The following is an 18,546-nucleotide window of genomic DNA, read 5'->3' on the forward strand; positions in this document are numbered from 1 at the left end:
TTAATATTGGCTGGGCGAGGTGGCTCATGCCTGTAATCCTAGCACTTTGGGAGGCTGAGGTGGGCGGATCATGAGGTCAAGAGTTCGACAGCAGCCTGGCCAACATGGTAAAACCCCATCTCTACTAAAAAATACAAAAATTAGCCGGACATAGTGGTGGTTGCCTGTAGTTCCAGCTACTCAGGAGGCTGAGGCAGAAGAAGCTCTTGAACCCGGGAGGAGAAGGTTGCAGTGAGCTGAGATTGTGTCACTGCACTCTAGCCTCGGTGTCAGAGAGAGACTCTGTCTCAAAAAGAGAAAAAAAATTTATTTGTCAATATTGTTGAATAAATAAAGGTCAAGAGATACAAGGGGGAAAAAGTTACCTCGTATTTTCCTTTTGTCATTAAAAAAAATTACTATTAAAAATTCACAATGGATTATGTAAAAAAAAATTTATGAAATAGGTTTTATTAATTACTTGAAGAGAGAAATACATATATTGCATAAGCAGGTGAGGGAGAGGATATTCCAAAATGTTAATAATAGTTATCTTGTAGGTAACAGTATTATGGTAGATTTTCTCTTCATTTTCCATATTTTTCAAACATTTTCCAATTTTATCATTTATCTAATCAGAAAAAAATATGGTTAAAAAAGAGACACATACCCCACATTAAGAATTCAGGAAATATATTCTAAGATAATAATTTCAACTCGATAACTAAGTCAATAAGACAATAAGTATTTAAGTGTTAGCCAAGTGTGGTGGCTCATGCCTGTAATCCCAGCACTTTGGGAGGTGGGTGGATCACCTGAGGTCAGGAGTTCAAGATCAGCCTGGCTAATGTGGCAAAACCTCACCTCTACTAAAAAAATACAAGAATTAGTCGGGTGTGTTGGCTCATGCTTGTAATCCCAGCTACTCAGGAGGCTGAGGCAGGAGAACTGCTTGAACCTGGGAGGCAGAGAGTGCAGTAAGCCAAAATCATGCTATTGCACTCCAGCCTGGGTGACAGAGTGAGACTCTTTTAAAAAAAAAAGAAAAAAAAATAAGTATTTAAGTGTCTGTGGAAGTCACAGCATGGTAGTATGTGCCACAAATTTTAAAATAAATTAGAGATAAAAAATGAAAAGTATAGAACGAAATCAAAGCTAAATAAAAGAACACAGACTTTTTTTTTTTTTTTTTTTTTTAATGAGAAAGGGTCTGACTATGTTGCCCAGACTGGTCTCAAACTCCTGAGCTCAAGTGATCCTCTCACCTTGGCCTCCCAAAGTACTGGGATTACAGGCATAAGTTACTGTGCCTGGCCAGAACCCAAATGTTTTTATACATTGAGGCAACAGAATTAATTGCTTGAAGCCAGGAGTTCAAGACCTGTATGGACAACACAGTGAGATCTTATCGATATTTAAACAAACCCTCTGAAAAAAAATTAAAAATTAAAAATATTAAGATTTTTAAATTAAAAATTAAAAAATAGAAGGTAAGAAAGTAAAGCTAAGAAAATCTACCCAAACAGTAATGTAAAAATGCAAAAAGAAAATAGAAAAGATAAAACTGGGGAATTATTCTAGGTCTATCATATAAACAAAAGGAGTTCCTGAAAGAGCAAGGAAGGGTAGGAGAAGATTTGAGGCAGTGTGGGGAACAATGAAGAAAATCAAGTACACTGCCCACTCCTTAAAGGACTGAGAAGAAAAATCAAAAAACAAAACCCAAGTCCTCAGCACGTGTGTTAACAGATTCAAACAAAATAACTCATCATTATAAAATTTCTGGATGCTGTGGACAAAGATAAGCTTTCAGAAGAAAAATAAATTTTAAAAAAGGGTACACAGAAAAGATAAATAATCAGAATAGAGATGGGAGGATTGCTTGAGGTCAGGACAAGCCTGGTTAACATGAGAGATCCCATCTCAAAAACAAACAAAGACTAACAGCACTGTTTTGGTGGGGGACTGTGGGGAAAAAAGAACTCAGAGTAGTGTGGGATTTCAACAGCAACATTAGAAGCTTAAAGAAGTGACTGGGAATTCTGAAAGAAAATTATTTCCAACCTAAACCTATATTCTCCAACTATTAATTCAACCAAAATTTTCAGACATATAAAAATCTCAAAAATGTTGCCTCCTATCATTAATGTTTTTTAAGCATGACAATGGTACTTTTTGTTTTTTGGGGGTTTTTTTTGAGGCAAGGTCTCAAAATGGTAGTAAGAGGGACTAGTGGGAATAAAGATGAAACAAGAATGGCCACAGTTAGTAACTGCTGAAACCAAGTGATGGGTACACTGGAGTTGGTTCTACTATTAGGTCTACTTTTATATATGTGTGATTTTCTAAAATAAACTTTTTTTTACATCCCATACACTCTGTCTCAGAAATCTACTGAACGAGGTATTCTACCAAAATAAAGAAAAACAGAAAAGAATAAGTCCTAGATATATGAAAAAGGAAAGCGGTAAAAGGAGCCTCTGATGACCACTATATAGCAAGTAAAGAGGACAGTGTCCAAACTGAAGCAGATCAGAGCCTCCAAAACAGATCTGTTCAAAAAGGTGAAATGACAGAAGATATAACCCCTCTAAACACCTTGATACATTTATATAAATGATAGAACATTGTGGTTGGACTAGTGGTTGGTAAGAACACCGAGCATATGAAGAAAAGGTCCATCATAAACACTATGGACAATAAAAATTTGCACAGGAAGGAAAAATTAAACACAGTTTACAGTATGTCTCAGCTTTGAACTGCATTTACATAATCATAATAAAATAAAAACTGAACAGTGATCTAACCAAAATTATTATACACTATATAGGAGGAAGAGGGAAATGGGAATGGCATCTATGTAGAAAGCAGTAAAAAAAAACCCACCTAAGTCAAGAAAAATTTGTAAATAGCAACATAAACATTTTTAAAAAGATTTTTGAGGTAAGCGTACAAAAATATGAAGAACTGAAAACAATTGCTTCTGAAGAAGGGAAAACTGGAAAGAAGGAGAATAGCAGATTTCTTTTTTATTAACCTTGAAAAACACTATTTCAATCTTTAAACTATGAGCTTGATGATAGACTGGACAAGGAAAACGTGGCACATATACACCATGGAATACTATGCAGCCATAAAAAATGATGAGTTCGTGTCCTTTGTAGGGACGTGGATAAAGCTGGAAACCATCATTCTCAGCAAACTGACACAAGAACAGAAAATCAAACACCAAATGTTCTTACTCATAGGCGGGTGTTGAACAATGAGAACACATGGACACAGGGAGGGGAGCATCACACACTGCGGTCTGTTGAGGTGGCTAGGGGAGGGACAGCAGAGGGTAGGGAGAGAGAACATGGGGAGAAATGTTAGATATAGGTGACAGGGGGATGGAGGCAGCAAACCTGTATGTACTTATACAACAATCCTGCATCATCTGCACATGTACCCCAGAACCTAAAGTACAAAAAAATCCCAAAAAACCAAAAACCAAAAATGATTGAAGGAAACAAGGATAGTAGAAAAGATAACTGGGGGCACTTGGCAGCCATTTTTTTTTGAGCTGGAGTCTTGCTCTGTCGCCAGGCTGGAATGCAGTGGCGTGATCTCGGCTCACTGCAATGTCTGCCTCCTGGGTTCAAGTGATTTCCCTGCCTCAGCCTTCAGAGTAGCTGGGACTACAGGTGCCTGCCACCATGCCCGACTAATTTTTTTTTTTTTTTTTTTTTGTATTTTAGTAGAGACAGGGTTTCACCACGGCCAGGATGGTATTGATCTCCTTACCTCCTGATCCGCCCTCCTTGGCCTCTGAAACTGCTGTGATTACAGGCATGACCCACTGTGCCCGGCCTATTTTTTTTCATATTCAAGTAACTTTCTATTACAGTATACTATTACAACTGTTCTATTTTATGATTATTATTTTTAATCTGTGTTTAATTTATAAATTGGGTACTGTAAATATGTACATACACAAAAAAAATAGTATATATAGGGTTCAGTATTATTTGTGGTTTCAGGCATCCTCTGGGGGTCTTGGAATGTATCCCCTGTGGACGTGGGGGAACTATTATACATAAAAAAGTAGGTTAAATTACAAATAGAAAAAAGGAGGTTATTTTTACATATGCTAAAGAAGTGTATTCATGGATTGAATCCATCCTTCATTCACAGGAATTAAGTCTACAATGTTTTTTATTATTTTAGCTCTTTCTTCACTGTGTAGCCAAATATTGACTTTTTTTCTTCCTCCTTTGTCTCTCTCTCTTTTTTTTTTGAGACAGAGTCTCGCTCTGTAGCCCAGGCTGAAGTGCAGTGGCATGATCTCAGCTCACTGCAACTTCCGCCTCCTGGGTTCAAGCAATTCTCTTGCCTCAACCTCCCGAGTAGCTGGGACTACAGGAGCACACTGCCACGCCCACCTACTTTTTTGTATTTTTTTTTTTAAGTAGAGACAAGGTTTTTCCATGTCGTGCAGGCTAGTTGTGAACTCCTGAGCTCAGGCAATCTGCCTGCCTCAGCCTCCCAAAGAGCTGAGATTACAGGCGTGAACCACCATGACCAGCCTTGTATTTTTACTTCTACAGCCAATCACCAATTCTGGGTTTCTGCAAATCTGACCATGTTTTTTTCTCTGATGTGCAACAGTCTATTTTCTCTTTGTAACATACTGTCTCTCTAATCTAGAATACTTCACTCATCCCTTTATTCCTTTTAGGCAACTTCATTATGCTTGTTGATTTCCTACTCTGAATGAAGGTCTGTTATTTTGGTTGAAATTAGAAAGATGAGAAAGATCAGTACAATTGTTCGACTTGGAATTTGGTAGAAGAGACATAATAAAAAGTAGACAAAAAAAAAAGGAGAGGAAGTAAAATAAGTAGTATAGCATATCAGAAGGTGGTACGTACTTTGGGGCCAGGCACAATGGCTCACACCTATAATTCCAGCACTTTGGGAGGCCGAGGCACATGGATCACTTGAGGCCAGGAGATCAAGACTAGCCTGGCCAACATAGTAAAACCCTGTCTATACGAAAAATATAAGAAAAATTAGCTGGACACAGTGGCACACACCTGTAGTCACAGCTACTAGGGAGGCTGGCGGGGGTGGGGAGGAGGCTGTCTCTATGTGTGTGTGAGCCGGGGGAACTGTTTGAACCCGAGAGGCGGAGTTGCAGTGAGCCTAGATCGCGCCACTGCACTCCAGTCTGGGTGACAGAGTGAGACTGTCTCAAAAACGATAAAAACAAACAAACAAAAAAAGAAGGTGATATGTGCTTTGGGAGGAAACAAATCACAGAGGGAGATAGGAGGTCTAGCTAGGTTAGGGAACTTGGTGCAATTTTAAATAGCTTATTGAGGAAAAACTTCACTGTGAAGTTAACATTTGAGAAGAGATGTAAATGATGAGAGGGAGTTTTTCTTTTTTTTTCCAGCTCTTATTGCCCAGGCTGGAGTGCAATGGCATGATCTTGGCTCACCACAACCTCTGCCTCCTGGGTTCAAGTGATTCTCCTACCTCAGTCTCCCAAGTAGCTGGGATTATGGGCATGGGTCACCATGCCTCGCTAATTTTGTATTTTCAGTAGAGACAGGATTTCTCCATGTTGGTCAGGCTGGTCTCGAACTCCCGACCTCAGGTGATCCACCCGCCTGGGCCTCCCAAAGTGCTGGAATTACAGGCATGAGCCACCGAGCCTGGCTGGGAGTGAGTTTTAAGAATACCTGCAAGAGACTATGACAGATAAAAGAGTATAGAGTATAAAATTCCTACAGCTGAAACATGCCTGGACTGTTAAAGAAATGTTAAGGAGGCCAGTATAACTTTAGTAATGTAAGCAAAGAAGAAAATCAGTAGGAGAAAAAAAAACGTCAGAAAGGTACTGAGGAGTGACAGCTGTCTAAATATCCGAAAAATTAATCATATGAAAGAGATTTATGATCTAAGGGAATAAAACTAGGACCAACAGGCAGCAATTCTACAGCTATCCACCTACTATAAAGAAAACTTTCCAATTACAGTATTTAAGGAAGGAATGTGTTACCTAAGAAGGGAGTGATTTCATTTGTCACTGGACATGTTTAAGCACAGAAAAGACGATCACCCAGAAATTGGGAAGGTAATTTAAACACATGTTGAATAGATCATTAGATCAGTGGTCCCAAAACCTGGCTATTTCTCAAAACCACCTCAGCAGCTTTAAAAGGGAGGGAAGGAAAAAGAGAGAAAAAATATTTGCAAGTCCACTGAATTAGAATCTGCAGGGATGGGGCCCAGGAATCTGCTCAGAAGCTTCTCTCCACAGATCCTTAAAGCTTTAGATAAGGATGTCCAATCTTTCGCTTTCCTGGAAGAACTGTCTTGGGCCACACATAAAATACACTAACACTAATGATAGCTGATGAGCTTAAAAAAAAAAATCACAAACAAATCTCATAATGTTTTAAAAAAGTTTACAAATTTGTGTTGGGCTGGATTCAAAGCTGTCCTGCGCTGCATGCAGCCCGCAGGCCATGGGCTGGACAAGCTTGCTTTAGAACAAGGCACTGTCATCTTCTCCTTCCTATGTTCTTTTCATGTCTTATCCTTACATTGAGCCATTTTGTTAACAGTGGAAACCTACTGAGATGGATTACACTCCCCTCCTTAAAGCTTCAGTTTAATTGCTTTAAGTATTATAGAAAATGCCTGAGTACTTAAAATATATACACTTGCCCTGCCATTCACTCTGGAGTATAAGAAGTATGCCTTGAACCTATGGAGACATCTATGGCTTGTAATAAGTTTCATCATCAGCACTCATTACATGCTTAGCTCTCCTACACTATAGCTGGGTCCCCAGCTCTTCCACTCACGCTTGGCTTTTAAGTGGCTTAAATTCACAGCTAAGAGAAGAGTTAAATAAGCCTAACAGGCATCTGATATTGATGCTGATATTCTAGCTACACATGCAAATTTTCCTTTTTTGTCATTTGCTTTTCCTTATTTCTTGCTGATTACTCGTCACATATATATAATGCTTTTTACAAGTTAAACTAGTAGCTAGTACAAATTTAATTAAACAAACAAAAATGACTAGGTCTATTGGAACTGTTCCTATTTACCAATAATCTTTACTATTTTGAAAAATCATGTCACTGATGAAAAATGCAGTTTGTGTTATTTGAATCATTAATAAACATACTTGTATCAGTCACATTAATGATCACTTTATACAAAGGAACAAATAGCTCAACAATTCATCTTTTAGAATATTTACATTCTGATATACTACAAATCAATTTTCTGTATATTGCTCTAATCTTTTAAAAATAATTATGTATGTAGGTAGTTTACATTATTTAAACTTCATTTCAGGATAGCAAAAATTATATTACAAAAAATTTTTATAGGCCAGGCACAGTGGCTCACTCCTGTAATCCTAGCACTTTGGGAGGCTGAGGCAGGAGGATCTACAGTGAGCTATTATTGTGCTACTGCACTTCAGCTTGGACAACTGAATGAGACTATCAAAAGAAAAAAAAATTTTAATAAAGGGAGGCTGCAATATGAGCATTGATAATCATTTGTCTTTTTTGTTGAGACAGGGTCTCGCTCTGTCACCCAGGCTGGAGTGCAGTGGCATGATCACTGCTCACTATAGCCTCAACTTCTTGGGCTCAAGTAATCCTCCCACCTCAGCCAACCGAGTAGCTGGGACTACAGGCACTCAGAAACAACTGTGAAGCAGTTTCCGCCTACTTAGAAGTAAAACTGGAATTAAAGCATTAAATCAATTAGAACATCACTATACTACCCTTGAACTTCCACTACATCAAACACCAGAAAAAGATATCATTTAAAGGGTAAACTGATGTGATCTCACAATTAATGAAAATCTGTAAGAATAGATCCTTATTTTCATGAAGTACTCATTCAAAGGTGAGAGAAGGCTGTGGGAAAGATCACTTTCAATCCCAAAACTAATTACAAATGAAAAGTCAATGTACTCCTTATTATGTAGGAAATCACTTCTTACTCAAGACCTAAGTGCCAGACTCACCGATCTTCTAAAACTTTAATGGTTTCATGGAGGACTTTCTGCTGCTCCCTCAGCTGTTGATTTTTGGTGAAGAATTCTTCTAGTCTTTGTGCATCTCTAAAGGTGAAAAAATAAATAAGTTTTTCAGAGAAAAATACTCTTAACAGGCTAATTCTAAGAACTTCACTGTGTCTATATAACAAATTTCTTGTACCAAAACAAAACAACTGAAAAGGCGAGGTTGGAATATCCTGTAAATCACAGTTCAGATTATACTAAAATTTTCTCTGCAGAGCTCTTGTATACATACCATAAAGGCATCATGCCACCATTGACTCAACCTTTGTCAAAATAACCATCAAAATGTACATTATTTTATTTTTCATATATTTAATGTAAATAATATTTCTCTGCTCAAATCATCTCTTTCAATTATGAAGAACTCATACTTTCTATTTTGCTAATTTTTGTGTTGTTTAAAATGTTTACCTGGTCTTGCTTTTAAGTCAGAGCTTACAGTGAAGAGGAAAACACAAACCCTATACCCCGATGCCACATGGGTTTGAGTCTAGCTCTTCATTTATCAGCTGTGTGACCTGGTACAATTAACCTAAACTCTCTGTGCCTCACAAAGTGTGCATACATTAATATCTACTGCAAAAGGTCTGAGGAATAAGTACTAATTCATGTATTGGATACGGAGCAGTGTAGCACATAGGAGGCTCTGTGTAAGTCTTTACCCTTATGACTTTATAGTGAGAAAACAAACCTAACAAAGACAACTAATATTTTCTTCTACTTAAATCTGATTACCTTCCAAGTTGCCATATTTTACCCCGTCATTATTTTTAAAAATCACATTATTATATAAAGTATGCGCATACTTTAATTCTAAGAAAACCTATCAGAAATTTGATTGGGATTTTCTGTATAGTCTTGAAGCTGAAAATATGGGATAATAATGTGATTCAAACACCTTCCCCCAGTCCCTTGAAGGGTCTAAAATATCAAACCAAATAAGAGTGGCAAATCGGTCTGTCATAAAAAGTAAATGTCAAAATGATTGTGTTGCTGGGCACAGTGGCTCATGCCTATAATCCTGGCACTTTGGGAGGCCGAGGAGGGTGGATCACAAGGTTAGGAGATCGAGACCACCCTGGCTAACAGGGTGAAACCCCGTCTTTACTAAAAATGCAAAAAATTAGCCAGGTGTGGTGGCATGCGCCTGTAATCCCAGCACTTGGGAGGCTGAGGCAGGAGAATTGCTTGAGCCAGGGAGGTGGAAGTTGCAGTAAGCCGAGATTACACCACTGCACTCTAGCCTGGGCAACAGAGCGAGACTCCATCTTAAAATAAATAAATGGGCAAGGCGTGGTGGCTCACGCCTGTAATCCCAGCACTTTGAGAGCCAAGGCGGGCGGATTATGAGATAAAGAGATCGAGACCATCCTGGCCAACATAGTGAAACCCCATCTCTGCTAAAATATAAAAAATAGCTGGGTGTGGTGGCACGTGCCTGTAGTCTCAGTTACTCAGGAGGCTGAGGCAGGAGAATGGCTTGAACCCGGGAGTTGGAGGTTGCAGTAAGCCAAGATCTTGCCACTGCACTCCAGCTGGCACCTGGTGACAGAGCAAGACTCTGTCTCAAAAATTAATTAATTAATTAATACATTAATTTAATTAAATGATTGTTTCAAATAGAATATAGTGTCACTAGCAGCAAAACAGATGAGTAAAACAACTAAGTCAAAATGTCAGGTATCAAATATAGGGGGTACTTCTGGAATTCTGTTGAACGGTTTATATTGATTGAAAAACTAATACAGGTAAGAGCAACACATTCTTGCTATACAACAAATATAGTTATGGTAGCACGTAGAGACATCTGAGAACTTGAAAATAACAGACAGTAATACATTGTTGAAGCTTGTTAACTTGGCCATTTCTCATTTAACAAAAATAAATAAATAAAGTATTTCCTAATACTTGTAGAAAATGTATTTAATTTAGAAGGAACACCAGGTTTTCACTGATCTATTCAGCAACTATAACCATATAACTTGTCTAAGCCTGGGGGCATGATTAAAGTCATGTTCTAACACAGACTGTTAACTGCCAACATCTATTCAAATTTAACATTTACTAAATAATCTATATCATAAATACAGTAAATATTAAATTGAAGATTTACAGATATGCTGTGTCTGTAAACATACAGACACATAGACACTGTCACTCTTAAGGAGTGAAAAATTAATAGCAAAGGGTTTTTTCTTAAATGATGAACAGAACTCTGTAATAGTAATGAGTTATCTGATTTCCCCATATTCGTATATTCCATTACTGTTCTATTTAGAATGATTCAGAGCAGGACAGTATTTGTTTTAAAGCCAAACTATTATGTAGATGAATAACCTAAGTTAAAGTTAAAACTAACTTCAATTACTTCATAAAATATTCAGGTCAAGAAAGTAATAACATAATAAGCTTTTACTAATTGCAGAAATAATTTAACAAGGTCTTTAAGAAAGCAAATTGATGAATTCCTAACAGTGCAAAAAGAGTCATGCAATTTCAAAAACAGGGAAGTATCTAACATATTAAAGACAGGTCTACTCTGGACCTCATCCAAAGGAAGAGTTATTACTATACCAATCACTAACTTCATTTCTAAGGCAAGCTCAATGCCATTAGCAGCATTTTACTAAAAACTCAGTATCATTTTCCTAATTGGTGGCCTCTGTCTTTCTAAGGTAACTGACATTTTAAACATAACTGGCATAGGAAGCTGGGTAAATCTTGTATTTGAAAATGTAACTGTAATAAGATAGATAACAAACCCTCCTGTCTCTTTTACATACCTATGCACCACAAACAACAATTTTCTCATTACTTTGAAATGAGGGGGGAGAACTATAAGGAGAGATAGGAACTAACATGAATAAAACGGACAAAACATTATGTTTGAGTTATATTCTCTATAAAGAAACTTTGTGATAAGGAATCAAAAGTATGAAAACAGTCCTGCACAACTGGAAATTTTTTTTGTCTTTACAATTCTTTAAATTTCTTAATTAAAAAAATTTAAAAGAAAACAAGGGTTTATCTGAAGGTGAGTACTCTATATTCCAGAATTTCTAAATTTCTCAGCAGCTAAAGAGAATTTTCTTAGTAAGTGTTATAAAGCTGGCCAAATATGGCAGATGTCATCTTTATTATTTCCTTAGCAGAAAATAGTTATTGTTTTTAAGTAACGGCTGGTAATTAGGATGCTCAGATTTGCTAGCTAATAAGATAGTCAATCAGTTAGTAATTAGTTGATATACACTGGAGAAAACAGATATAGTCAATGTACATAAGCAGTCTAAAAGACTCAGGCTGATCAAGCTCAAGGGTAACTTTTCCAACAACTTCACAAGATCCAACAGTCAACAGTGCCACATGTTACACTTTGTGAATACGTTTGTGTAAAAAAAAGCTTTAACCATGTGCAGAGGTACCTTTATCATCAAAACATAGGTCTGAAACAATTAACTGAAGAACAAATATTAACAGTATCCTTTTTCTAACTGCTTTTTCCAGGAATCCTTAAGTGCTGAGATACCTTTCAAATCCAACTATTCTAACAATACAGAGATAAGACTGTATATTGTACACTGGGAAGCGGGGATTATAGTAATATAGATAAACCCAAATTCCTGGTCCCACAATACAAACACCTAATTTACTCTAGGGTTGGTAAATAAAGGATCCCTTTAATTATCTGATTACTCAGGGAATTTAGCTACTTACCTATGCTTCCAAAATGTATAACCCCAGGCTACCTGAGGTGTATAGGTACAGAGTAATTACAATATATTTTAAAAGGTTGCTAAGAGAATCAAATACCTCTGTAAACTATACAATAAAGTAAGGTATTATTATCAGCTACTGAATAACCAGTTGTATTTCCATTCTTTAAAAAAGAATTTTGACACATTATATTTGTACATATTTAGGAGGTACATGTGAAGTTTTTGCTACATACATAGAATATGTAATGATTAAGTCAGGGTATTTAGGGTAATCATCACCCAAGTATTTATCATTTCTATGTGTTGCATACATTTCAGGTTTCCTATTTTCAATATAAAATACACTGTTGTTAACTATAGTCACGCTATTCTTCTACCAAACATTATTCCTTCCATCTCCTTATGAGTTTGCACCCATCAACTGACTCTTCACTTCCCTCCCACCCACACACCCTTCCCAGTCTCAGGTATCTACTATTCCATCCTCTACCTCCATATGATCTACTTTTTTACCTCCCACATATGAGTAACAATATGTCTTTCTGTGCATGATTTATTTAACATTATGACCTCCAGTTTCATCCATATTGCTGCAAATGACAGGATTTAATTTATTTTTATGGCTGAGTAGTATTCCATTGTGTATATTTAACACATTTGTTTTATCCAGTTCATCTGCTGATGGACTCTCAAGTTGATTCCGTATCTTTGCTATTGTGAATAGTGCTGCAATAAACACGTTAAATGTATGCATCCATTTGATATATTGATTTCTTTTCCTTTGGGTAAATGCCCAGTAGTGGAATTGCTGGATCACATGATAGTTCTCTTTTTAGTCTGGCAAATTTCCATACTGTTTTCCATAGTAGCTTTACTAATTTACATTGCCATCAACAATGTACAAGGGTTCCCTTTACTCCATATCCTTGCTAGTATTTGTTATTGTATATCTTTTTGATAATAGCCATTCTGACTAAGGCAAAATGATATCTCATTGTAGTTTGGATTTGCATTTCTCTGATTACTAGTGATGCTCGGCATTTTTTCATACACCTGCTGGCCATTAGTATGTTCTTTTTTGAGAAATGTGTATGTGTGTCTCTCTTTTGCCCAGTTTTTAATGGGATTATTTGTTATTATTGTTACCCTGTTATTTGTATACTCTACATGAGTCACCAGATGAGTAGTTTGTGAATATTTGCTTCCATTCAAAAGGTTGTCACCTCACTCAATTCATTGTTTCTTTTGCCATGCAGAAGCTTTTTACTTTTATATAGTCCAATCTGTCTATTTTTGCTTTTGCTGCCTATGTTTTTGAAGTCTTAGCCATAAAACCTTTGCTTAAAGCAACATTCTGGAGTTTCCCCTATTTTTTTCTTCTAGTAGTTTTATGATTTTGGGTTCTCACATTTAAGTCTTTAATCTATCGAGTTGATTTTTGTATATGGTGAGGAATAGTTCAGTTTCATCTTCTGCATGTGGTTATCCAGTTTTCCCAGCAGCATTTACTGAGGGGGCATCTTTTCCCCCTGGGAATGCTCTTGGCAGCTTGTCTAAGATTAGTTGGCTGATATACAATGTGGATTTATTTCTGGGTTCTCTACTCTGTTCCATTAATCTATATATCTTTATATTAATGTAATGCTGGTCTGGTTACTATAGCCTTGTAATATATTTTGAAGTCAGGCAATGTGATGTTGCCAGTTTCTGTTTTGTTTTTTTTTCTGCTCAGGATTGCTTTGACTATTCGAGCTCTTTTTTGGTTCCATACAAATTTTAGGAACTTTATTATTTCTGTGAAAAATGGCATTGGTATTTTGACAGGGAATGCACTGAATCTATAGATTGTCTTGCGAAGTAGGATCATTTTAACAATATTAATTCTTACAATCCATGAGCATGGGAAGTCCATTGGGTCCACTTCAATTTCTCTAAAACCTCTAGTTTGGGTCCTCTTCAATCTCTTTCATCTATGTTTTGTAGTTTTCCTTATAGAGAACTCTCACCTTCTTACTTAAATTGATTCCTAGATATTTTGTGTTTCTTCTATTATAAATGGGATTGCCTTCTTGATTTTTTTCCCAGCTATTTCATTATTTACGTATAGAAACACTAGTGACTTTTGCATGTTGACTTTGTATCCTGCAACTTTACTGAATTTATTAGTTTTAGGAGTTTTTTTGGCTGGGTGTTGTGCCTGTAATCCCAGCACTTTAGAAGGTCGAGGCTGGAGGATCATTTGAACCCAGGAGTTCAAACCCAGCCTAGTAAACATAGCGACCCCATCTCTATAAAAGAATAATTTGAAAACTAGCTAGGCGTAGTGGCACATGGCTGTAGTCCCAGCTACTGGGGAGGCTGAGGCAGAAGGATTGCCTGAACCCAGGAGTTTGAAGCTGCAGTGAGTCATAATTGTACTATTGCATTCCAGCCTGGGCAACAAGTGAGACCCTGTCTAAAAAAAATAAAAAAATAAAAATAAATTTTCCCCCTAAATATAAGATATTCTTGTCTACAAAGTGGTACAATTTGACTTCCTCGTTTTCAATTTGGATGCCTTTTCTTTCTTTCTCTTGCCTGACTGCTCTAGCTAGGAGTTCCAGTACTATGCTGAGTAACAGTGGTAAAAGTGGGCATCCTTCACTTGTTCCAGTTCTTAGAAAAAAGTCTTTCAACTTTTCCCCATTTGGTATAATGTTAGCTGTGGGCTTGGCACATATGACCTCTATTATTTTGAGGTTTGTTCATTATATGCCCTATTTTGTTAAGAGTTTTTTTTTTTTTTAATCATGAAGAGATGTTTAATTTTATCAAATGCTTTTTCTGCATTTATTGAAATGACCATAAGATTTTTGTCCTTTATACTATTGGTGTGATGTATCATGTTTGTTGATTTGCATGTGTTAAGCCATCCTTGTATCACTGAGAAAAATCTCACTTGATAATGGTGTATTATCTTCTTGATGTGCTACTGGATTTGGCTTGCTGGTATTTTGTTGAAGATTTTTGCATCTACATTCATCAGGGAGATTGGCCTGTAGTTTTTTAGTTGCATCCTTGTTTGGTTTAGATATCAGAGTGATGCTGGCCTTGCAGACTGAGATAGAGAGAATTCCTTTCTTTTCAATTTTTTTAGAATAGTCTGAAGAAAATTGGTATTAATTATTTGTAAGTTTGACAGAACTCAGCAGTGAATTTATCTGGTCCTGGACTTTGTTATTACCAATTAATTTTGCTACTCATTACTGGTACCAAAAATTTTCATTTTAAACAAGACTTTAAAAAAAATGTATGATTTTTTTGTTCAGGTTTTCTATTTCTTCCTGATTCAATCTTGGTAAGTTGTATGTGTCCAGAAATGTATTAATTTCCTCTAGTTTTCCAGTTTGTTAGTATCTAGTTATTCATAATGGTCCTTAATGATCTTTTGTATTTCTTTGGTATCAGGTATAATATCACCTTTTCCATTCTTGATATTATGTGGGTCTTCTCTCATCTTTTCTTGGTTAGTCTGCTGAGGTCTGCTTCTGGCAAAGTTTTATAATTAATGAAAAAAGGACCCAGGGATGTTCTGCAGGAGATGACTAGAATGGTGATGGCCAACATTTTGCAGTGAGTTCAAGAATAAGACAGCAAGTCAGAATACTAAGGATGGGAGAGAAGAAAGACAGAAATAATCTGAGTCTTTGAGTCACCTACTAACCAGTTCTAGAATGTCCCTTCTTTGGGCCTTCTATATAAAAGAAGAAATTATCCTTACTGTAAAAGTCACTTCTGATTGTTTTTATTTTTCACAGTAAGAAAATATCCTACCTAATAAGATGTACATCCTAAATTCACTACTCAAAAAAGGCTAATTTGATCTTCTGTTTAAGTTAACAAACAGCTCAACTAGGGGAACTAAACACAGCTCTGCCACAGAAACAGAGAGAATAGTAGTATTCTATGGTTAAGGAGGTTTTTAGTAACATCTCTAAGGTAGGAACATGTACAATTACAACAAGCCACTTTAAAATGCTAAGAACCTGAAATTTTCATTTTTAACAAAACTTTAAAAAAATATATGATTTTATATTCCCGAATCAACTAAGTTCACTTCCAAATGTGACTTTCTAGGTGTAACAGAAAATACACCAATTTTCATTTTCAGACTATAATGGAGAAAACAACTGGTTTTTTGTTTTGATTTTTTGAGACAGGGTCTCACTCTGCCACCCAGGCTGGAGTGGAGTAGCACAATCTCGGGTCACTGCAACCTCTGTCTCCTGGGCTCAAGCAATCCTCCCACCTCAGCCTCCAAAGTAGCTGGGTCCACAGGTGCGTGCCACCACGTCTGGCTAATTTTTTGTATTAATAGAAATGGCGTTTCACCATATTTCCCAGGCTAGTCTCAAACTCCTGGGCTCAATCAAGTCGCCTACTTTAGCCTTTCAAAGTGTTGGGATTACAGGCATGAGCCACCATGCCTGGCCACATATGTGTATGTTCTGATGGGTGGTTAGTGATCCAGCTTTCAATTATAGCCTTGGAAGCTTTTAGAATGTGAAGTAACTGAAGCCCATAGACAGACTGTAAAGCAAATGTATTATTAGTAGTTACATGATAACTGATTTTTGTTATGTGTGCTGATATTCTACTCTGCCATCTGTTTCAGATTCCTGAATGTGGAAGCTCTAGAGAATCATGAGTAAAATCTGTTCCTAAACTTAAAAAATCAGATCTGATTTAGAACTTTATAAGCAAAACAATTCAAAGACTCTTGAAGTAATTTCAAACTACCTAAAAGGAGTCTTAAAATACTCATTTAGTTTCTATTCATATGAATTTAGAAATCCCAGAATTATTCTGCTCCCTGTCTTGTAGCATGTTGAAATACAGATGTTAATTATGGCTGAAAAAAGAATTCTGCTGACAAATCAAAAAAAGACTACAGATCAATTGTCATGTTAATACTTTATGGGAAAAGATTACACATGTAAGTTGTATAAAATGTAAACATATATAAGTAACTAAGGCTATACTTAAATTACAAAATTATTTTTACTTTAGAATTTGAAAAGAAAAATTGCTGCTGACTATCCAAGGCCCATATTAAGTAGGGCTAATTTCTTTATAAATAAGACATTAAGGTCAAATACAACATCAGTATCAACTACTCTATAAATAACACGAGTGTTACATACTGATACTTACAAAACTCGCTCCTTTTTTAGCTTGGTTACTTTTACTTGTAATCCTGAAAAGTAAAAAGAAAAGGTATTATTTCTACAACAGTTATCTAAGTTCCTTTATGAGTCAAATGCTACACTATTAGGTCATATCAGTCTGGCTTAATATCTAAAAATGAAACAGGTCTCATTAGTTTACAGTATATTCCCCTTACCTGTACCCTGCAGTCACAAAAGCACATCTGCAACATTATTCCTTTTAGTCTATCATACGACAGTCAAATGGAATAAAATTTTCCCCATCTAAAGTAAGTTATTTCCTTTCTAACAGTAGGGTAAGCATATAATTAGAAGTTCAGTATAAATGAAGGTCTATGTTCTGACACACCCTGTGTATTTGCTAACAGCAATGGTGTTTATATAGGCACAAATCTTCTGGGATTAAACTGGATTGTGGCAGGAAGTCCTGGACTACGAAGAAAATTCCTTATGGAAAAGTACTAACAAAAGGCATGAATGTTTTTGTCTCAAGATATCTATTACATGAATTTTTAATTTTAATTAAATCTGACATAAAACATAAGAGAAGACCACTGCCTATGGTAGTCATTGAGAAGAAAACAGACTGACAGGCACTGAAACTGCGAGGAAGGATATGGACACCACAGGGTGACATTTCTAATTCTCATGAACAGTAATTAACAAAAGAAAAAAAAGTCATTGAACAAATAGGAAAATGCATACATCATTAGCAGCTAAATATAAGTCAAACCAAAACAATTACTTAGCAAAACTGCAAAAATTATAACACACAATATTCATTTAAAAGTGTTATTTAATCAAAGATTAAAATAGTAAAAACCTAAAAAAAATTTTTCTAGTCGAATATTGCTTTGCCCTCTATTTTCTCTATGCTCCCTATTTTCTGCAATGTGATTAACATAAAGGGGAAAAAAGCCCTCAATATTTGCTCTTTCTCAATCAGTGCTTTTACTACAATTTACCCCATGATAGATCTACTCAGGAATTTGGTGGCAGTTAGTTACCAATAAATAGTTATTAATTGACTGATTCCTGATGAATCAAAGAATATTTACTATGTGCCTTTGGTAGTTCACAGATTCTATTAAGTTTACAATGTGTATAGGAACATTAATATATTTATCATTTCTAAGAACATAATTTTTCTCTATCTGTTTAACTTAGTACAATCTTTTGGACAACGGAATTTAGACAAATACAAATTTTAAAAACAAACCTATACATTTCCCAACCATGGTCACATAGACACTGATGAAGAAGTCATCTCCTCTTATTGCCTTCCATGGTAATGATTTAATGCCAGGAAATCTGGATACTGTGGAAAAATAAAGGCCCCGAAGAATTTTTTGGATGTTACATTTTTTCCCTATGTTTCAATTTCACCTTTAGGAAATGTCCAACTGATAGGACTTTTACCTTCGAGTCTATGTCCTATAATTTGAATAAAATGTTATAAATAAGATGGTGAAAAAAATGTTATGGATAAACCTGTACTTGAATGTTCACAGCAGTCTTATTCATGATAGCCAAATATTAGAAA

General features: G+C 36.1%; 1 protein-coding gene across 5 annotated transcripts in view; it reads right to left on the reverse strand.

The window, feature by feature from the left end:
- Positions 1 to 18,546, reverse strand: part of RBBP8 (RB binding protein 8, endonuclease) — a 106,352-nt gene that overhangs the window by 58,637 nt on the left and 29,169 nt on the right. For all 5 annotated transcript variants that reach the window (XM_012445038.2, XM_012445036.2, XM_012445040.2 and 2 more), the window contains exons 3-4: positions 16,990 to 17,032; positions 8,024 to 8,119 (exon numbers count right to left, since the gene is read on the reverse strand). In XM_012445038.2, coding sequence (XP_012300461.2) covers positions 8,024 to 8,119; positions 16,990 to 17,032 — 139 coding nt within the window. The remainder of the gene's footprint in view (positions 1 to 8,023; positions 8,120 to 16,989; positions 17,033 to 18,546) is intronic.

The sequence above is a fragment of the Aotus nancymaae genome, unplaced genomic scaffold (genome assembly GCF_030222135.1).
Source record: "Aotus nancymaae isolate 86718 unplaced genomic scaffold, 86718_ANA_hifiasm-v0.15.2.pri h1tg000020l, whole genome shotgun sequence".
Classification (NCBI taxonomy): Eukaryota; Metazoa; Chordata; class Mammalia; order Primates; family Aotidae; genus Aotus; species Aotus nancymaae.